The sequence below is a fragment of the Sabethes cyaneus genome, chromosome 2, assembly GCF_943734655.1.
Source record: "Sabethes cyaneus chromosome 2, idSabCyanKW18_F2, whole genome shotgun sequence".
Taxonomy (NCBI): Eukaryota; Metazoa; Arthropoda; class Insecta; order Diptera; family Culicidae; genus Sabethes; species Sabethes cyaneus.
In genome coordinates, this window is record NC_071354.1 from 232,364,543 (window position 1) to 232,388,245 (window position 23,703).

Consider the following 23,703-nt stretch of genomic DNA (forward strand, 5'->3'; position numbering starts at 1 on the left):
TTAGTTCTACATAGCTTGAGCGGTTCTAAGTCATACGCTAATTTTGAGTCAACAGCTTCAGTTGTCGTTTCTCTAGGAGGACTGATGGTAAAATGTCCAGTCGGGACCAAACGCGCCACCATCATATTTCAGGAAAGACTCATTTTCAAGCCTAATGTATAGGTCATAGAAACTTTCTATATTACACGAATCCTACGAAAAATGAAATTGATACGGTCAGGTTATTTATTACAATTACCCAGAAAAACCTTTTCGCGATATCTTAGAATCAATTGGTCTGGATCAAATCGCAAAATTAAAAAAAAAGTTAATGACAGCAACCGCTCAAGGATTTCTTAAGCTGCATTTTACTCTAATCAGATTTTTTAGATGTTGCAAACAGCCAGATTGATTTTGAACAATTGATAGTTGAGTAATTCTCGTTGAAACGGGGCCACTACTGACACGAGGTCTTCAAATATTGGAACTTTTACATTTAATTGGTTGGTTGAATGGTTAAAAACTAAGAATTACACTTTTAATACCTCGAAATAGTGGACCCCTCGTTCGCCAAGGGGCCTTACAGTTTCATAAAAAGTTGAATTTTGAGCAAACCTTCATATCTATATTATGTGATATTTCACAAATTTGCCATGAAACAACTAACAAACGACCCAGTTCCGTAAAGAAGATTAAAAGTGTAATTCTTATTTTTAACCATTTTCAACCAATTAAATGCAAAAGTTCCAATATTTGAAGACCTCGTGTCAGTAGTGGCCCCGTTTCAGCGAGAATTACTCAGTTACAAACATCACAGAGCACCAAATTTTGATTTCGTTTTTCTCGAAATCAAAATTTTGTCACTTTACGGGGTCTGACTTAACACCGACTAATTGCTCCAGCGAAAATGGACCTGCCGATCATCGGGACGGGACCGGGATCTGGAATAATCGATTTAAGGCGTAGGTAGACACAGGAGTAGAAGCAGGCACAACGCTCCTTAATAATGAGGAGTACGAGCTGTTCAAACCACAAGTAGGGTGATTTATGTATTTTGGACAGGCGTTCGCGTTTTCTATTTTGGACTTTTCCATTTGAGTTTGTCATAAATGTCCAAAATAGAATATGCGTTACGCCCGTCCAAAATAGATAAATCACTTCTTCTACTTCTAAAAGGATAATTAGATGCCTATACTGTTCTAAGGGGCCATCCAGATACAACGTGGACAGAAAAATACCAATTTTTAACCTCCCTGTCCCCCACCGTGGACAAGCGTGGACATTGACACAACCCCTACGCCTACGCCCCTGTTTGTCCGCGTGGACATTTTTTTCTTATGTGTAATTTAACAAAACAGAAATGCATGGTGCTAAATTTTGTTTTCAACTTGATTTATGCAGTATTTATAAAAAAAACATACACTCCAGTCTAAAGGCGGACACAATGTCTACGGATTTTGAGTCGCTGCGGAAATTTGGGTTTTTCCGTGCATTTTCTGTCAAATTCCCGCAGCGTTAAAATCCGTGTGCAAGGTGTTAGGACCTGAATTCTTCTGTTCATAGTAATCTTGTCTACAGCGAACTATTATCGACTGTAAGAAAGTCAGTTTCAGTTTGACTTTTGCTTTTGATTCTTCTCCGTCAATATCCCTGTCTAACTAGAGCACCTCAGCTTTTCCGTCTACTTCAACACAACACAGGACCTTTTCGATGCGACGCGGTTCATAAAATCCTCTGAAGACGAATCCTTCGGTAATGCTCGGTTCATGTGTTTACGTCAACATATGCCTCATCAGAAGATAAAACTTTATATGAGTCTAAAAACAATCACTGATTAATGGTTATGTATAATTAATTCAATATTTCTGTTTCTAATTTCTGTTTTTGGTATGAAAAAAAAAAAAACTTGTCCACGTGGACATTTATGATACCCTCTCCCCCCCTTCCGTGGACAAGCGTGGACATTTCCATACCCCCCACCCCCCCTCTAAACTGTCCACGTGATATATGTATGGCCTCTAAGTCGTGCCGATTTTGCATTGAAATCAAACAGTCAGCGCGGCGTCTTTACTTAGTAAAGTTTATCAGGTACAATGCGCTAATAAGACCAGGACTACTGGTCTTATTAGCTACAGGAATGAGATGCGGACAATGCTTTGCGGGGATTTTCAAGCACTGGTCGTGTGCTCAGTATCCACAAAGTCGCTAATGCTTGTAAGGATACAAAGTGCGGTATATTCTGTGAGAACTCCTCGTAATAACTCCGCAAAAAGCTGAAATCACATTGACCGTCAGCATACATCAACGGCAACGTAACGGAACGGAGCGTCAGTGACGGTCGCATGCGTTTTCAATGTGCACATTCACATGCGTCCGGAACATCATATCACGGAACGCCAAGGTACGCTTTCGACGGTAGGTTGCCAACGGCACTCGCGGCCTGCGGTCTGAATCATGTATCAAGTGTCAAACAATGATTTTGTAAGGAATTCTGCCAAATGATCATTTATAATTTTGTTATTTTATGCCAAGCCGCGTTATGCCAAACAACATTATGCCAAATGAGGTAAAGCTTAGGATTGGGCCAAATTCCCGAAAGTATCGATAATTGAATATCAATATCAAATCCCCTGCTTTATCGATAATGTCGATATATCGTTCGTGAAGCATCTATATTAGATTTATCGACACTATTTAAGGCGGCATTCCCCAATCCCAGGAAATGCTACGCACAAAAAGGGATTCATAATAATTAATCAATAAAAACATGTTGAGCAAAGAGAGTGCCTCCAGAACACGCACGCAACACGTCACTCGCTCCAGGGCAGCTCTATTTCGGACACGTCGCTTTGTACAGAAAACCGCACTCGTGCACCACCTGCCAAAGCTGTTCGCGCCCAACTAAATCGTATGTTGCCCAGGAATCCACAAAAATCCCGATACATCTGGATGACCTGCCGAAGAGTAAAAAATTGATCCCCAGTAGCACGGGCCTCCATAAAGCCCACCTGGTACTACCCTACGAACTCTTTTGCCACCGGAGCACTATGGGCCAGAAATCCGAATTTCGGGACAAAAATACTTACGGTTTAACGGCATGTCTCAGCTCAATGTGGTCTTCGGCAACTTTTTGAATGAAAATGTGATGCATCTTTTGAAGGAGTCGGCCAATATTAACAACAATTTAAGTAATAACTTTTTGAGTAATTTTTTTCTTCTTTTTGGTTTCAAAATATTAAAGATAAACCAATTTCAAGTATTTTTTCTGATTTTATCAAACTTCTACCTTTTACCCATTTTCAGCAATAGACCTTTGTCAATAAACGACCCCTCAAATCACATTTCTAATTTTAACATGTTTATTTCAGAGTGTTGAAAAATTCATTGCAGTAAACAACTCAATGAGATTTCAAGCACCATGAAATTTCAACCTTGATCAGAAGCGCCGAACTCACATATGAATTTCTCTCGCTATTATATGCGATGTCTCTGTTGCTATGCGATGTGAACCAAATTCAGATGTCAGCATTTTGCTTACTTCTTCCATAGCTGACATTTCATACAACGAACCAGAGAGCGAAAGAGAATTAACCGCCGGGGGTACCCCCCCCCCTTCCTTTTCCGCTCTTCCCCCTCCTTCACCAAAAAATTTTCATTTCTTTCCCCTACCGTCCCTTCATCAATTGTAGAACCATCGTTTCAAAAAAAAAAAAAAAAAAAAAAAATATTAAAAAATATATGTATGACCTCATTCCAAGGTCAAGACTAAAATCTTGAGATTAGTCTATCTGCAATTAGTTTGTATATCAATTTGTAGGGCATTGTTGAAGCTATCTGCCCAAATGTTCATTTAGAGAATACCTGGAAAATATCCTGGAAAACGATTACTTCAATCAATCATTTTTCTTGTCAACGGCCAAGGCCAACTGCGCAGCATGTACCGCAGAGAGAATTCCAAGGAATCAAGTGGAACCATAAATAATACCTAATTCCATTAAAATCCTTGAAATCAAGGGGAAGGAAGAAAGCGTGAACCTCCGTACCAAACGCTTCCCTTATAGACACAGACGTTGGGAGTATCTTTGCCAATAAAGGATACGTGATACTCCGAACCCTCGAGGATGAACTAATGGAATTTAGACCAGAAGCCAGGCTGCAATTGGCTTGGCCAAGGATATAGCGCCTTATTTTAGTCTACCAAAAATATTAGTTTAAATGATATAACGCTTGAAAATAAAGTCATGTGGTTTATTGGTTGTCTAAAACTACAGTTGTAAGGTTAGGAACTAAAAACCACACAACACAAATACAAATTGAAGTATTTTCAGGTATGGCCACGCGGAGGTACTAGGTAGGGGATAGATGGCTAAAGCTATGTTGGGCGCTTTTTCCTAGTTACCATTTCCATTTCATAACCGGAGTGGATCCTCTCTCATGAACAAAAAAAAAAATAGATTGATACATTTCAAGACTTACTGATTAAATTTGTTACTTACTGATCCACTGATTCCAGTTCGTTTGGTTCAAAAGAGGAAAAATGCAACTAATGTACGCGTCTTCTTGGATCTGAATTTCCATTACTGACCGCTAGGCTAGATACTAGACTGCTAATGTTGTGATGCGTGAGAAAAAATTCAATGGAAATACCTAGTTTTGATTTTGTCATCGCTCCATGCGCTGCTGTCAGTTGTAAGGGAACTGACGTTGAGTGATTTGCTTGTGCACCTTTTGAGACGTGAAGCCATTATTGTTCCGACCGACTTTTCTACGATATTTTATTGCATATGTCAAAGAGATTGTAGAAAAGTGCAGATCGTTGCGCATGTAGGGTACGGGTGGGTATTTTCAGCATGTTTCTAAATTCAACCTATTTGCCTTTTCTTTCGCCAATAAAAATACTTTGTCGACATACAATTTTAATATGTTTTAACTGTTTTCTCAAGCCTCTAAGTAATCTAATATATTATTTATTCAAAGAACGTCAAAGCCACCTGTTTTTCCACTAGAGCTAGGCCATGGGCTGAAAAAATAGATGCTATCGCTTAATGGGCCTAAATACCCTCCCGTGCCCTATTTTTTGTGGCTAAGATGAACTGGAAACTAAAATAAACAATTAACGGAATGATCTTTTGTATCAATTGTTGCGGATTGCTATAAAAGCCAGATGCCTTTTTTTTATTTTATTTTTTTTATTAGGAATCCGGACATATGGGTCTTGCGCTTTATACACATGATATTAAAAAAATCACAAACATGAAAAACGTAGGTAACATAAGTTATATAAAAAACTTATTTTTAATTGATTCGATAAATCGATATTACGTTCTGTACGTCGTTTGCCATGGACATCATGGCCTTTCATTTCTATTATTTACGACAACCAATTTTATTTTATTTTTGTGTAAGTATATATATGATTTGCTAAACTTGCTTTAAGTTTCGAATTCGTATTACTAAATTAAAAGATTATAATAGTTATTTATTTGATTCGCATTGCAAAAAAAACACTTTTGAATGTCAAGCAATTTCCCAAGCTGTTTGATTGGATTGGCTTGACTGGTTGGAGTTGTGTGAGAGACTGAGTTGACTAAATTTCGCGAAAAATCTGTCCAATTTTAATTGACGTATAATTATACGATTAATTCAATTTGTGGACGGGAATGGCTCTGTCAACGTCGAGTGATATAATGTGCGAATAAATGACCGCAGCTCAGCAATTCGATGGATGTCATCTCAGCGATTATTTTTGTTATGTTAGAGTTTCACAACCACTTTGGGTCATAATCGCCGGAACGAAGCTACTGGTTGTTCTTCATTTCTATCGTGTAACCGCGTCTGAAAGCAAAATGCTATCCTACTCGGGTTTTATTTACAAAAAATGAGTGAAACAATCTTTATTGAATCGCCAGTTACATCCTTTGTCTTCTCAAAGTAAGTAGTATTGGCTTTTTATGAGCTTTGAAAGTAAACACTATTTGTGGTCTAATTTGCAACTGTTGTTTTGAGGCTCGACGTAAGGATTTGTTTTCATTTCCTTGCAATCATAACCGCAGACGTCGGTAGCCGGCTTTTTATTGAACGGAAAACATGTTATATGTATGGAATGCCAATCATTTGCGGATCGTTTTGCCGCATGACTGCTCGAATGCATCAGTGGGAGGAAACATGAGCTATTTGAGGGTGTTAACATCGCCACCGCCGCCACTTTGGAGTCAATGTATCGGCTGAACTTGAGCTCGGTGAACCGAGAAATCTGCTTAAATCGGCTATGTTTTAGGAAAAAACTGCATTAGCTAATATCTTTGATTTACTGTTACTTTCGTTTTCCGTAAACATATTTTTAATATTCATTCATTAATTTATTAGGCACATAAACGACGAATTAATTGCAAACATTATCAATTTATTACTATTAAACAACGGATCAAATCAATTATATCTTCCCCCACGATTATGACGCGAAATTATGATCAATTTTTCCTGTTCTTCTTTCTTTCTGCACGCTACTCTTCAGAATGGGTCGGCGATTCGGACTCGGATGCCGGCGGACGGCTTGGCCTGTGGCAAATCTGCCAGAAAGATGACCTGAAAGACAGCTGCAGCGGTAAACTGGAGAACTTGCTCGCGATGCAGTCAATCGCCTTCCAGGTTAGTTCGTTGGTTAAGTTAGTTAGTTAGTGCTTGTTGAGGAGAAGATTGGAATCGCGTGTCGGTCGAAAGATTTGGCTTTCCTGCTTCCCATTATTTGCTTTCGCCCGTGCGATTTCGAAAATGGGTTAAACCTCCGTATGCCAGCATAGTTTTCCCTGCCGCGATGCTGGTTGGATAACCCGGGGCGCACCGTTAGTATGTTAGTTAGTAAAGTGGCTTGGTTTGATACATAAGTACCACCAACTAGGTGTGAATTTTCCTTCCCTCCTACTCAATTATACTTATTACCATTATTAATACCAGCGGAGGCAAAACTATGCCGCCGCCGCCCCGTGGCCGAATTACACACTTACAGATCGTTCGGCTTGTTTCTATTTGGTTTTCTTCCCTTTCCAGGTGGCTACGGTGTTCTGCGGTTTGGCTGTTGCCACATCGGTGCTGGCAATCTGCTGTCTTCTGCTGATGGTGTTTATGAAATCAACCACCGTCTTCCACATCTGCGGTTGGATGCAAATGCTTTCCGGTAAGTTTTTCTATCCACCTATCCACCAGTTCGCCAGTTTCTGCCGAATGCAAGTACCGTACAAGGTAGCGATCGTTATGAAATGAAAAGAAAAGAAAGTTTCTTTTTCGCTTGACATTTGTTTTGATTTAACATCAGTTGAATGTGAGGTGAGGCAACATCGTTCGATTCGTACATTGTTGATTGGTTCGCTATTGTTCCTATTGATGGTAATTGAGAGTGGCGGTCGATTCAATTGAATCGATCGAAGTAGCAACCGGCACCGGTACCGGTACAATGCACAACTGCACAATGCGCAACGTCAATTTGCTGCAGTTTTACTGCGCTTGTGCGCACGAGTTACGAGTTACGACAATCCGACGCCGACGCCGCTGCCACCGCGGCGGAGTCGAAAAGTTTGCGGTTTTCCATTTCCTTGGCACTCACTGCACTGTGGTGTGGTATAATGCTTAGAGTAGTAGGCGGCTTTTGATTTTTTTTCCGCATTCAAAGGACCATTTGCCGGGGAATGTAACAATAGGCGGAGAAATGTCGGAGTCGGCGAATTCTTGACCGGCGATTATATGAAAGGTTTTGCAATTATTTTTACATTCCTGCGGTATAAAGTTAGACGGTCTGTTGGTCGAATTTTATGGGCGGTTGCTTCACGGACAAAAATTAATCTAATAGATTTGCATCTAATGACAACCGTATTGCTTAGGTATCTTGCTTTCAGTATTTCATTGTGACACGGCCATGGTTTTCTGCTAAAATGAACTTTAGAATTAATGGAATACATTTCTGTTATAAATAACAACAGTAGGGGAAGGGCGGTAAAGACGGACACCTTAAGGTAAAGACTCAATATCTACTCAAATATAACTGTATTGATCCCAATTTTCGTATAAACTGAACCTTTAAGTCTCTGTCTAATAAAGTTACAACGTGTGCTGGAAAATTTCTTCCAAAATTTATGCATTTTTTAATATTATAAACATCATGTATAAATCAGAGTTTCTGCGCATGGGCGGGAAAGACGGACACTTGATATGGGAAAGACGGACACTCGCAAAAAGGTGTCACGCGTCGTTGAATTATCAGTATTAAGAAAAATTAACATATTTCATAATGTATTTAGGAAAGAATTGGTTTGGGAAAACCCCCTTCCCGATCCCCCCTTTGAGCGAGAAAATAAAATGGTTCCCTTCAATATTTTAATTGGTGACGAATTAATCGTTTCTAAAAGTTGACTCATTGCAACTGCTATATGACTTCTGGTTACTTTTACATATATAATATGTAAGTATTTGCAATGTTAAATCGTTGTTGGGCAAAATGGGTTCAAAATCTGTGTGTCCGTCTTACCCTACCGTTGGGTGTCCGTGTTTCCCGACTTGGATACCATTTTTTCAAACTTCAATAACTTTTTACTGAATATTCAAAAATTCACTAGGTTTCCAATGGATATTCAGTGAAAGATCAAACTAACGCAATGTCGTCGGTTTAGCATGAATATGTTGTTTTTTAACGATTTACCAGCTATTTTCTTCACGCACAAAATTACATCGGTTAACGTATATACGCATTTTTTCTTTGTTTTGCTTATAAATTTGTCAACTACGCTGCTAAAAATCGGCAGTTTATTTCAAAAGTGTTAATTCAATCTATAGAAACATTTCCCATCATTGATTTGCTTCAAAAAATTATTGTTTATGAAATATGACAAGTGTCCGTCTTTCCCGCAGTGTCCGTCTTTACCGACCTTCCCCTATTAATTACTATTGTGTAAGTATATCCAAATCTTTAACGGCAGCCCTTAAAATAATCTTTGGGGTGTTCGACGAAAAAAATCTCTAATGCACTTCAATGGAGTAGGGGAACTGGAGGTACGATACTCACGTTAAGAAGAATCTGGAATGCATATCAAGAAACTAGACAATGGGTCCACAATTTTACAAAACGAATCACAATAAAGAGTCAAAATGCGCCGCAAGAAACGGGCGCCAACTATTTTATTTCAATGCAAAAGCGGACCGATTCAGAACAGCGTGCGTACATACCTACTCCTTAAACCTGTTACTCCGGATTCGGGTCCCGTCGATCGCTGGAGCGGTCGATGCTAAGGAAATGTTATTCTTGGTATCTCGTAAGTACGTGCAGCTTACCTATTCGATATTCACATCCGGGTCACTTTTACTGCTGTCACGAGTCCAGTATCTGTCCAGGACCGACGGTCGATCAGTGATGCCAGGCTTTGCCGAAGAAAAGTCCGTAGTTTTACCATTTGTGTTTTAATCACAGAAGAAAGGGTTATAAATTATAAAACTAAATCAAATTTTAAATCAAACTTTTAATTTAAATGGAAGTTTGACCGACATTTGTTCTTCATATAAAGTGTTTCTCAGTTTTTTTAAAAAGATACATTTGACAAGTGACAACAAATTAATACTTTTTTGATTCGAATCATTTTATGATACATTTTAAATTTCCTCTATATTATTCAAGAACGCATAATCTTGACTTTCGTCATTCGCCTTTAGCCTTTATTTTTCCGAATTCTTTTATTTTTCGTCGTTTGGTTATTTTGTAGGGTAAAGAACCGGTTTTGAGCAGCCTTAGCGGGTCACTGATTGTTTTACCTTATTACAAGCGATGGGTTGACTAAGTGGGGGATATCAGCATACCAATCTTCTTGCTATCTTTAGTTCTTCAAGCTGTTACCATTGGAAGACACTATTGTTGTGCTAAACTTTTGATTTTCCGCTTTAAAAGTTGGAGCGGTGGAACTAATTTTGATCAGACCGAACATATTTTCACCCTCAAGGTGCTTTTTTAAGCAATCCTGAAATCTGATTTTTTTTACGTCCCCGTAAAAAGTCCCTCGAACTTTTCCCCCTATTCAGTAAGTTCGCGTTCCTATCCGCGACCTACTAATCGGCATCTGATGCGTAATCGGCATAGATGCGTGAAATGCCATCTGTCTAAATTGTTTATCGGGGCATACACTCACCGCACCGTTCGGCAAGCGGTATTCGTCGTCTCTTGTATTCTCTGATGTTCTTATGGGAAACTGTGAGTTTGACGTCTCACTCGCTGTTCATAAGGATGGTGTGAGAACAAAAGAGGTAAACAGCAGTACGCACGATTCGACTCAGAACAGTGTTGTCAAAGCAAATAACATTGAAACACATCGTTGCTTCATTAAATCACTGAGAAAATCTTCGAAAATTATTGAAAAAGCTGTCTTTTCTGTGTTTTTAATAAAGAAAAATTAATTATGAACATACATTTCTCTTGAAAGTATTGAACCACGTTTTCACCATTAGAGGTTTCAGTTAATTTCAAACCTATAATTCTTATTTCCAGAACCGAAACAGTGTCTTGGCAACACGATAGTTTATCAGTTTTGCTGCAGCTGCTGCTACTGGTAAACAGGTTCCGTCAATTCAGAATTTGTTTTCAGTTTTGTTATAAAATGATAAAACTTTCGGCTAGTGACAAAGCCTTGGATAATAGAAAAAAAGATAGTGAATAATATGGTATGTGACAATCGAGTGCTTGACTTTTAGAGTGGTTGTAATCAGTGCTGAAAAATGTGATGGATTGGTTAGTAACGAGGTGGTGATTGCCTTCAGCAGCTGAAAAATGTACGTTTTTGGACAACAATTTTTAATTCATCATATTTCTTGTCGGAAACCCAGTAAATTGTGTTTGTGCGAATTAAATGTATGGTTAAGTGATTTGTGAAGATGATCCTATCAAAAGATTTTGAAAATATGAATAAAAAAGTGCATTTTCGGCTCATTTATTTTCAACTGATTAAAATAGGTGACACTGCTTAACTCGTTCCTTACCCTATTTTGTCTTTGATTTTTCGTTTTTCTGTTTTGCTAAGTGTACTCCGTCAACTTTTCCGACGTTATTGACATCTTCTTGTAATTTTTTGTTTATTTTAATGTAATTATAGTCACTTTAACAGCTTAACAGGTTATTCGTGGTTTCTGTGGGACTATAATTTGAACCCGAATCTTCGACGTGAGAGATGTGAATGCTAACTACTACACCGTGTTGACCTCTCGTTTTTTGTTGTCTTTTAACGTTTATTGGTCGTTTTTCGTTATTTTTAACATCTGGTATTCTATCATCGTCTTTTTGTCTCTTTTCAGTGATTTGTCAGTGATTTGTCATTTTTTATTGCTTTTTGTGGCGTTTTTGGTTTGATGGCATCATCATTAGTGACTTTTTGGCATAGCCTGCCACTGTTTTGCTGACCTTTAATTGTTTCTCTAATACCTTCAACCAAAGGCTACATCTATTTACAATCTTTTCGTCGTTTTGTATGGTTTTTTTTCTTTTCGCTATCTTGCATTGTCTGTTCGTCATATTATCGTTGTTTATTCGGAATCATTTATCCGTCTTTTTGTAATCTCCTTATTGCCTTTTCTCCATTTTCGTCATCTCATTGTCATTTCTCTGTTATATTTTTATCGTCTTTCCATGGTTTTTTTTGCCATCGTATTTTCGTTTAATGACCTTTTGCCGCCTTTTCTTCGTTTTCATTGTCATCTTTTTATCATATCTCGTCCTCTTTGTTGCCAAGATAACAAAATTGTTGTATTTTTCTTGTCTTTCCGTTGTTCTTTCGGCGCCTTTTTGATGACGTATATTCGCTATCTTTTTGTAGTCTTTTTAGTAGGTTTTATTTATTTATTTATTTATTTATTGACGTTCGTTTATCGACTGTTGAATGTCTCTTTCCCATTTTTTGTCGTGTTTTTTGTTGCAGTTTTTTATCGTCTTTTTATCGCATTTTTGCCATCTTTTCATCACAGTTCCATTGACTTCTATTCACATTTTCGTCAACATCCGCTGTCTGTTGTCGGCTCTTCGTTATCTTTTCTATTTATTTTAATCATCTTTTCAGCGCTTTCTGAAGGCCCAAGAGTTTTTATTTGTTAAAAAGAGCATATTGAACATTAATGCACAGACTAACAGACGTAACACTTCGAACAAATTTTCTAACAAAACATCGTTTCAAAGACATCCCCAAAACTTTGGTAAAAACACCAGCGTCACCTGCTGTAGTGTTCGCGCTACGCAGAGCAGCTCGCTATAAATTTAGCAATGCTATAAATTTACTTGTATATTCTCTGGCAACAGCGCCAGTGAAAACGAGCGGCGTTCTCGCGTAGCGACGTGTTTGAGTCTTGGCTTAAGTGAACATTTGAAATGATCGTTTTTATTGGCGATTAAATGAGGCTTCATTGTTACGTCTGTTAGTCTGTGCTTAATGCATATTGAACAAGGATTCCATCTACTTGATTAAAAAGAACAACCTTATTCGCTTGATTTTGAAGTTCCATCGCACTACAGAAATCAAATTACGGTGCTGCCAAATTGTGGGAAAAAATAAAAATAAAAATATTTAGCCATTTTGCCGCACTTCAACCAGGAAAATATCAGTATTAATATAAATATCTATAAATATAACTATAAATTCGCTGTCAAAGCGAAAAATGTTAATTTTTATTAACAGCAATAAAGCTTTTTTCTCTCAAAAAGAATAAAGTTATGCTTTTTGGGATAATATTCATTGCATGTAGCATTCACGTACTTTTTGTCACTAAATGAAACTTTCAATCTTCTCCGCAAAGTTTATGAAAATCCGTAGATTTGAGCACTTGATTCGTAGGTCCGTAGAAAATTCCAAAATCCGTAGAACTACGGATAAATCCGTACATCTGGCATCACTGCGGTCGATACGTAGTTGCATGGCATTTTGACCGGTTCTTTCGGAACGTATCAGAATTAAAACAACACTGTGTTCTTTTACCAAAGTTTTGACGTTTGTCTGCACGTACATGGACTACTAGATAGAAAAAAGTTCGAAAAAAAAAGAAAAGAGAAAAAAGGTTAGAGTAAGGAGGGGTAAAAGTGCGATGCGGGTAAAAGTGCGATTCAATGATTTATCGGTGCAGATTCCGATTAAATTTTCTACATTGGCATGGATGGGTGACTACTTTGACAGCTTGAATCTAACGTAAACGTTGGTTGCTTACGAAGCATAGTTGCTGAGTTATGTGCAAATGTTATTTTAGGGCGGTTTTGATGTAATTTTTCGTTATACGGCAAATACGATATCAACAGGAGGATATTACTTGTTGAAAATTTCTAGCAGCGTTTTACATCACTCACATATCTGTTTTGAAAATACGGGGAAAATAATTTACAAAATATATTTCGCTTTTCCGTAATTTAATCTAAGCCCGTCAAGCGCCAAGTGGGGTAAAAGTTCGATTCACGGACGGGGCAAAAGTGCGATTCATGAACGAGGCAAAAATGTATAGCTAATTATATACAGCTTTAGGCACTATATTACAGATAGTAGAAATGAAAGATCTGCAGAAAACTGTGTGCTCTACAAATGTTGGCCGAAGAAAAACAATGTGTTTCCGCTGATGAAACAAAAAACAAACGTTTGGAAAAGTTTCGATCTAACGGAGGCTGCAATACACCAGCGCATAATAGAAAATAATAGAACATAACGCAGATTGAAGATAATATGGTTTTGTTGTTGTACCAGTTTATAGGTACGTTATTGTCTATTGGTAATTGACGTAATGTCGTGCGAAAAGAGTTGCGCAAATTGAAAGAAATAGGTCTGAAACTATCATGTACAAAACGCAAATCATACCGGTAGTTCTCTACAGACTTGAGACAGTAATTTTGCTTAGGGAAGACCAACCCCCGGGCATCTACCATGTTCCCTGAAACCGCTACATTTTGAGGTGGCGCTACATACGTTTTGCTTTTAATAAGCAGCATTCACACAACAGTGGAAGTGACGCAACTGAAGTGACCAAGCCATCAAAACTTAACCACGTATATACCGATTATGTGATATGGAATTGAGGATTTTTGTAAGAGACTAAATAACAGTTCATTGATAATTATAATTTACATTCTACTAAGAGAAAATGTCACTGATTCAGATGATAACCTTGCGAAGATTAGTGCTGGTGCTGCAGAAATACCGTGTGATTCGTTGTTTTGCATTCATACTTGTATACAAGTGGTTGGTTTCACTTATTTTGCTCGCAAACGTCATAGTTGCCACCGGGGTGGGGAAGACATACATACACTAGCCGTATTTGAACGAAAGGAGTTGCAGACTATTTTTGGCGGAGTACAAACGGAAAGCGGAGAGTAGCGTAGGTGTATGAATCACGAGCTACAGGCATTACTTGGAGAGATTCCCATCGTATACCTGGCGAAAGTTGGGAGATTACGGTGGGTCAGCCACGTCGCAAGGATTCCGAACGACTGTGCAGTGAAATCCGTTCTTTTCAAGAACCCCAACGGCACCAAGAATAGATGGAGGAAGGAAGGAAGAGAGGAATTCTTCATACGGCAAGAGCCACCTCGGCTCTCGGCTGCCAAAGTAAGTAAGGTCTGAAACTATATTTTACATTTTCCGTAGGACTCTGCCATATTGTTCTACCTTCACTGTATCAGCATATTTGTATACTTGGTCCAGCTCGTGATTCATGCATCTGCGCCGCACTTCCTTTATCATTTGGTCACCATTTAGATAGATCGTAGAATTTTGCGCTCAAAAACCCTAAGCACTAGTTTGTAGTAACTAGTTTCGTCGTATTTTCATTAGCGTCGTCTAGCATTAGCTGTCACAGCTCATTTCGTTTGACTCAATTATACGCTGCCTCAAAGTCTACAAACATATGATGAGTCTATAAGTTGTACTCCCGGATATTGTCTAGTAACTGACGAAGGGATCCGCTGACGGTCTCAGTCTACGGCACTTAAGACTTAACAGTCTTTAGTGTTGGCACCAGGGATGAGAAATCAGTGATTTTGTATTGTATTGTATATTGGTCGATTCATCTGACAATTGACATTATCTACATGAACATTAAACCTAAAATCAAGTCTATTGCAGCATCCTGGACCTTGTTACTCTTCTACTGAAAGCGCGTAAAGTAACATTTCCGAAGTCAAATAAGTCTTCGATCAGCGTGAAGGAGCGAGTGAGCATGACGGCAGTGCTACATAAAATCTGTACATGGTCCGATGGAATCTAGTTGTCAGATAGACTCGATGAACGAAGCTGTCTACGTGAAGCTCGAAAATCAATTCGAAACAGTAAAACCGGGGCATCAAGTTCATCATTGAGAAGCTTGGTTACAAAAGTCGCTTGTTGATTCTTTCGACGACACTCTAGTGTTTCCAAATCTAAAAGGTGGCATCGGTCTTCGCACAAGTATGGGGATTCCAGATGATATAGGCGTTTTCAAGTATTGGTCGTACTAATGCGCAGCACAATGCTTTCAAGCAATACGGATCTTTAAAGTCACGAGCGATTTTTGTGATGAATCCCAATTGCTGCGAAGCTCTTGAAATGACACCAGTAGACTGTTGGTTTTCTTCCCGTGTTGGGGACTTACCACCGCGACCATTATTTTGTTCTATTGTGGTGTGTCCTCTTTTAATTTATGCCATGTTGTATCAGTGAGCTACCAAAGTTTGATGAGCCACCTCAACTACTGTCGGCATTTATCTCAATCAGGTAATGCATTTCGTATGAACTTTATCACCTGATTAGGAGCAGCATTCCAAATATCGCCGGGCTGAGTCAGCCCCTTATCAGATATCTACGTCGTTTATGATATAGTGCAACATAGTCGCACAACAAATGGTCGGAACTTTCAATCTCATGATTACAAAGGCGACAGTTAGCTTCATTATGTTTACTGATGAGTTTCAGGTGGTACTTACAAGGACAATGTCTTGTTATCAAACCAGTGTATGTGCTCAAGTCGGATTTTGAAAGGTTTAACAGTTTTTGTGATTGAAGAGCATTTGGCTCTATAAAACGTTTTGATTGCCGGGCATTCGAGGTAATATTCCAGTTGACTGTACCTTTAGATTTTCCCAATTCCGAAGTTCCATTTTAAGGGCACATGAAGATAGTCCAAAAAAGGGTTCGGGTCATATGAACTGCATGGATGATCCCTTCTTTGCTGATCAGCAGTTTCGTTCCCTTTGATTCCGCAGTGACCAGGAACCCAATAAAGGTTGACCATATCGCGGCAGGAAAGTTTTTCCAAGACTGTTGGTTGAACGTGAGCTTTTTATCTGACAGAACTCCAAGATTATTAATATGATTGACGTGTTCGAGAACAGCTCCGTTTATTTAGCGATGCTTTTAGCTTGTTTCTGTTACAATAATCAGCGTCCAGCTGTATTTACAATCGGCGGCTTAGATTTTACAACTAGATAGATCTTTAAATCTTCGGCATATACCAGTACGCAACCGGAACCCAGCAGAATAGCAATATCGTTAAAGTACAAGGCGAAAAGCAAAGGCCCCAAGTTACTAGCTTGTGGGACACCAAAAGTATTACTAAATGCACGTGAAACTCTGGAATCCAGCTTGACACGTAAAGTACGGTCTGTGTGATATGAGCTCAACCATGAGTTCATGAAGTCAGTCCATCAGATACACCCAGTTTAGAGAGTTTGTGCAAGAGTAATTGATGATCTACTGTATAGAACGCGGCCTTAATATCAGTGTAAACAGCATCGATTTGCGTTCCGGCTTTCAGTTGTGAGATGCAGGTACTGGTGAATTCGATCAAGTAAGTCTCTGTGTCGACTAAATCAGCATAAATCCATGCTGGTCTGCTGAAATATAGTTTTTGTTGCTGTTTAGGATTACACTACTGACGATGATTTGATCCAGCAGAAAGAATTGTAATGCCTCTGTAGTTCTTTATGTCTCGCTTTCTTCCCTTCTTAGATACGGGAAACATATAGGACTATATCCACAGCATGGGATACTTCCGCTGCTCAACGGATTTGTTTAACATCCGACTGACGGACAGGGCAAGAGCAGTAGCGCAGCAACAGAAAATAATAGCTGGAATACCATCGGGATCAGATGAATAGGAGCTCTTCAATTTCTTGGCACCAGCAATAACCATATCTGGAGTGATACCAAAAACATCCAGATCAACAGCACCATCCGGAACATCCGACGCAGCTATTTCAGCATCAGATTGTGTATTACAGCCACTCGTGAACACAATTCACGCAAGATTCGGTAATTGTCGAGGATTCCGTTCCGCCCCAGGATCACAATTAGAAGCAATGGAAGAGCTTTTCCTCTTGGAGTTTACAAATGTCCAAAAAGTTTTAGGATCATTTCGCAAACCAAACTGCACCCGCAGTACATAGGATTTGTAGAGAGAACTATTTAGCCTAAGGTAAGCGTCGCTGGCATCTTTGAAAGCGCGTTTATTTAGCGGTGTCCGTTGCCTACGAACTAGTCTCTGTTTTGCGTTCCGATGTCGTTTCAATCTGCGCAGCTAACTGTTATTCAGGCAGGGCTTAAAGGAGGTTTAACTCTAGGTAGACTTCCGTTCAGCCAAGTGGTGCAGACTGCATCGCAAAAATGCAATGAAATATTATCCACGTCCATTTCGTTCAACAATGCAGCCCAGTCCTGGGAAGATGATATTTATCAAGCGCCTCATAGTTTATAAGACAATAATTTAGAGGTGCCATTCCGACATTGCTAGCAGAAGCATCAACGGGATGCACCACTATAGGCAAAAATTAATCCAGTGGAGATTGGTGAGGATCGACGGGAAGCAGTGGAGATATTGCGCAAACCACAGAGATCTCTTGATCAGGAAGGCAGTAAACGAGGTCGAGTGTTCGTCCAAGGTAATCACTCAGTGGATTTACTTGTTTTAAGTTTAGGAATTCGAATCCATCAACTACAACAGCACTAGGAGCAGGAAGCAGGAAGCAGGAGGAAATTTTCGTATTGTATTGCATCCTTACCATTAAATCAGGAAATTTGCGGTTGGTTGTAATTACCGCAAATCAGAATTCTGTGGTAAGAAGCCTCTTTCTCACGTAAAGTAACTCATAGAGATCGAGAGGATATGGTCGTCTATTAACCTGACTACCTTGCTTCTATCGGGAGGGATGTAAGCTGCTAAAGGCAAAAACTTCTCTGATAACAGCAGAAACGCAAACTTGTTCGAGACAACTTCCATGGTTTAGATCGATCAACTAGGAAACTGTTGCCAATGCCAATCAATACGCCATCAAAAGAGCTTTTCTAACTCTTCTTCAAGCTACGATCGCATCGATAAACGTTGAAGGCGGTCTAATCCGGTTTCAGTTAACATGATTAGATCATAGCTGCAGTCGTTAGATGCAGGAACAGGTAGTCCTTAGACCTCGCACGTTCTGGTAGTACGCTCTTATGCCATCCGTGTCATTGCTGTGTGTTGAAAGTTCTAAAATAGTATTCCTTTCACGTGGAGATCCCAAGCTGCAAGCAGGAAAAACAACACGACTACTAGACGTGGGCCGGAATTCGAGGGCTTCTATAATGTTAGCTTCAATGTGCCCCGTATGACCTTGCCCGCCCAGTTAGCTTCAGGGTTGTCCTTACAAGCCAGTCGTCGTATGTTCGAATCTCTACTGAGCGGTGCCGCTACGGAGTTAATAGGATCTTTGCACTAGCCCCGTAATTTTCATGTACTTTAATAATCGGCTGCGAACAGACCGATAAAGAAGGGTCAAGTTCTGAAGGACATTTGTACCCATGGCTTTGCTTTGCTTCATGACCTTCAGGGCGATCCTCCAGGAGATAGTTGAGACGAGCTGGAAGCATTCGAAAGATCAGGAGGAGTCACGTATTTTGATCAAATCTGTGAGTTATCGGCACACGCATAGATCATGATCTGTACAGTTCATAACAAACAGTGAATCCTTTGCCTTAATTACAAAATTTTGTTTTCATTCTCGTTCTCCAGTCTGGAACTGGGACTGGGCCTGGGAATGGAACTTAAATTTGAATTTAAAGCATTAAGTTTTGAGTGAAGCTAGTCATTCCCATCCTACAAAAATGTGTGAAAATGACAAATCCGAATGCATCTATTCGCAACTTTTTCGTACGTGCGAAGTATTCGTTAAGCCGAACAATTTCTTTCCATGCAATGTAAGTCTGTGCAAAATGTTCCTTTGAGACAAAGAATAAATAGACTATTTTCAAAAGGTAAGTAGCTCTACTTTGATTACCTTTACCAATCGTGTGAAAGTACTACCGAATGTAATCAGTTCCAACGATTGTAATTAATTTATTCAACAATTTGCAAAAGCTGCAATCAATATCAGTAGGTTTGCGACACACTGGATCTATCTATTCAGCCGTGGACGTACCTTCAACATATCTGACAACACATCTATAGACATGGTACAGAAAGATAGTAAAAGTAAGCTGAACATACTCGATCATGCGCGGAAGCATCACCGCCACCGGCGCCATTCCCCGAACCGTCACGGAGTCGACCCATCAGAACCGGTTTTTTCCCGTGAAACCCATGAGAAACATATGTTGACAGACACCGACCGACCGACCGAATCGGTTGGCCACTGCACTGATGGAGAAAATGAAAGAAAGTTACTCGGCAGCTCGGGATCACACGTCCAACGGTGACCAGCTGTTTTGCTTGTTTTCTGAGCCAAGATATGCTAACCAAAAAAAAAAAAAAAGAAAAGAAAATCATAACAGAAACGTAAAACATTCGAATCGAAGCGAATAAGCACACACCGGATACTTAACTATCAGGTTTAACTTTTATAGAAAAAAACAACCGAATAACTTTTAGGAATACACTACCGGATGAAGTGGGTCAGTGTCACCTTAACGATATAAAGGTTGTTCATCGTTTGCCAATAATGATGAGAGGTTTGAGTGTTTCACTAGCATTTATTACTCACCTACGATCAAATGTTCAATAAAAACATCACATTTTTCACAACGAATTATCCCGCTGCAGCATCGTACCTTTCCATTTAGATCCCTATCGTAGAATGAGTTATGGATTGTTACTTGCGGCTTCAAACCTTCACCTATTGGACTGATTGCAGCAATATTTTACCGATCGAGTCCATGCAGTACCTCGGCAGTAACGTACCTCGACTCGACTGTGAAAGGAAATCTCAACATTTCATGATACAGAGATTAGTGTTTAACTGAAAGTAAATCTAATAGCAGCATGTAGCTTGAAATGCGAACATTGTAGGGCCTCCATCTACGGCGGCTGTGAGTCATACACTACCGGCGCAAGTGACAATCCATGTGCATAACTGTGGTCAGCACAGCATGGATTCGATTTTTTTTCAGTATTTGATCCATTTATTCAGCTTTCCTGCTGATTGCTAGGTACTCAGGCGAATGACCTTTAATCCGCTTGTGCGAGCTCAAAACCAGTTTTCCCATTAGCCGTTCGGGGGTTGTTCGGGAAAAAGGAGTTTTCACCTAGATTCGATGCACGACGAGGCACCAGAGATACAGATCACGATCTTGTACTGCTGCAACCAAACTGGTTGAAAATGTAGGGAATAGATCTACTGCTAGTGAAGTGAGTGAAAGTGAGCGGCATCTGGTTATGGAAAGTGAAAACACACATTTTTCACCGTACGGTTTTGTACTAACGATTATTGCGATTAAGCTTTTTTATTGCGGGTACATTACCCGCAGATATTTACTTTGCTTTACTGGTTGATGTCTTCCTTCATCAGATTTATGGTGATCGTGCAATTATACTATGTCGGTGACTACACAAGCGAGACAGTTTTGCGCCTCTCTAATGACTGTGGAGGTTTTTCGAAATTATCGTACAGATTTGGGTCGAATGAATGGTCTCAGAATTTCATGAAATTTCGTACGCGGCAACAAAATAATAGTCAAAAAAAAAATGCCAATTTCCCAGAAAATTTCAATGGATGCTTCCCGACTTTCTCGGACATTGCTCATTTAAAAAAAGTCATAACTCTTGAATCAAGCATCGGAGAACAAATCTTTTTGTATCAAAATGAAAGCAAAATTTATCAACAATTGAGGAAAAATATCTTTAAACAAATTTCCAAAGTAAAATCGGAAAAACTACTTTATATGCACTTCATAATGATATTTTAAAATTTTTCTAGTGGCACAAATTTCACGATTGTATTTTTTTTCGTTCCTGAGTTACAGCGAAAAATGTATTTGAAAGGTGTTAAGCTAAGTTTAGATCCACTATTACTGGTACCGTTGTCACATGTCACTAACGTACAAGGTAAACAAATTTGTCGACCACTTCAAAAGTATCTCCATCTATCCACGGCACCACGGCATTTCCAACACCTGAAGGGCTACCACGTTCTCTACCAGCCACCATATACTTTGTTTTAGTAGAATTTATGATAAGCCCTATCCTCGCAGCTTCCTCCTAAAGATACGTGTACGCTTCCTCCACAGCTCTACGGTTAACAGCGATAATATCGATGTCGTCCGCGAACCCTAGGAGCATCTGAGATTTCGTGATGACGGTACCGCTTCTCTGCACGTCTGCCCTTCGAATAGCACCTTCCAATGCAATGTTGAACAGCAAATTCGATAGTCCGTCATCTTGATTCAAACCATCAAACGTCACAAACGAGTCCGATGTGTCATCCGCTATCCTGACGCTTGATTTTGAACCATCAAGGGTACCATGTATCAGCCTAATCAGTTTTGTTGGAAAACCATGTTCAAGCATAATCTGCCACAGCTCGTTTCGTTTAACTGAATCGTACGCCGTCTTTAAGTCTATAAACAAAGTCTATAATCCTGTTATGTATAGACAAAAATTTTACAGCGTAGCCAGTTGATTTTCAGCAGCCATAGTGAAAACTGTCAAGCAACTGCGCTCGATGCTGCATTAATTCGGCTTCTGCAAAGTCGAGAGCGTCGAACGGAAGTCAGGTTTACCCGATCAGGAGCGTAAGTGAACCAAGTTCAAACCGATTCCCATCGCTTACGTTCGTCTTGCTATTGTGTCGGATCTGATCCAATCAAAATTTTTTCATACGCCTTTTGAATCATTTCTCTTTCGAGACTGGTTCGTGCACATCTAACAGCGAAAGCGAATCAGTATAGTTCTGGATCACTGCTGAGCGTTAGCGATAGTAATCTCTTTACCTTCGACAACTTATGATCGTAAATCAGCGATGCTCACTTGAGTGAATGACTTTTTCATCCTTGTCTGCCATAGCTGTTTGCACTCGACTGAGTCGTATGCTGCACTGGAATCCACAAAAGTGTATCTGATGGGTGGCATGTTGTACTGCCGAGATTTCTAGAGGATTTGTTAGAGAGTGAAAATTTGAGAATTTGAGTAGCACGGGCCTCCCTAAAGCCCACTTGGTACTACCCTACAAATTCTCTTGCTATGCTATGCTTGCTTGCTAACAAAATCTGTGAGAGCACCTTGTTGGTGGCTTTGACCAACATGATGCCGCGGTAATTACAACAATCTAGCCGGTTACCCTTTTTGTAGATGGGACAGACTACACCTTCCATGCACTCCTCCGGTAGTTTCTCCTTCTCCCAAATCATCAAAATTATCCAATGAAGTGTCGTTGTTAGCAGTTCTTGGCCATTTTTCTAGAGTTCTCTTCATGATATTTGTACTCCTTCTGCCACTTTTTCCTCTTCAGGGTCGTGGTCAACTCATTCCACGCTCGTCGAAACATGACCAAATTCTTCTTCGTGGCAATAGATTGACGTAAACAGAGATGTCAAAATAATGTTCAAGTTTTATAAGCAGATATTATGTCGCGAGAAGATATCCCTAAAAATTGCTTTCTTGAACATTTCTTGGCCTATTCTCAAACCCATGTTCTTTCAGCTGCATATCCCGCTTTATCAAAACAGTATCGGGATGAATGTATCGATTTAGCATAATATCGGCGTCGTAAGTATCAATGAAATATGTCGAAATATCGGCCCTTGAGTATCGATATCGCGGATATCGATACGGTATCGCCCAATCCTAGTTCGCGTGGGTTGCCCGTTAATCCACATTCGTTGCAGTTACACCATGATATGTGCTAAAACACTGCTGATGGCATTTAAGGTAAAGGTCGTCAGAGTCCAGTTACTTTTTTACTGGTTTCAGTACTTGTTATCACTATCTTTTTGTTGGGAATAGAGTTGCCAGTCGTGGGTAATAATCTACTATGAACAATTATGAAACGTAGAAACGCGTATCTGTTTTTTGCTGTTGAACCAGATCCGACAGTAATGCTATCACATAAAATGTTGTTTACGGTGAATTTTATTTTCAGTGAATTTATTACACGGAGCGAAAAAGCTCCAGTTTGTTTCAAACAAAATGATTGTTGCTTTAAGCCTCAATAAAATATTTTTATAACAACCTGAAAATATTGTTGTTTCAAAACGAGAAAATTCAAATTCAAGAAAATAACAGTTTTGAATTAAAAGTAAAGTATTTTCAAATTTGAAGTTAAGATTGATTTAACAATAAATATTTTCATTTCAATCATATATTTCAGTTTGAAACAAAACGAAATTTTTGTTTGTGCGTAAAACAACCATAAATATAGTTGAAACTATATTTTTATTCTCCGTGTAAGTATATTATCGACACTCTACGACCTTTAATTTAATAGCGAAAATAATTGGTCAATTTCATGCTCAAATGTTT

At 39.3% G+C, this 23,703-nt stretch overlaps 1 protein-coding gene across 1 annotated transcript in view; it reads left to right on the plus strand.

The window, feature by feature from the left end:
* LOC128737589 (LHFPL tetraspan subfamily member 3 protein) overlaps positions 1 to 23,703 on the plus strand; it is a 34,345-nt gene that overhangs the window by 3,318 nt on the left and 7,324 nt on the right. The window contains exons 2-3 of the mRNA XM_053832260.1: positions 6,494 to 6,627; positions 7,027 to 7,153. Coding sequence (XP_053688235.1) covers positions 6,494 to 6,627; positions 7,027 to 7,153 — 261 coding nt within the window. The remainder of the gene's footprint in view (positions 1 to 6,493; positions 6,628 to 7,026; positions 7,154 to 23,703) is intronic.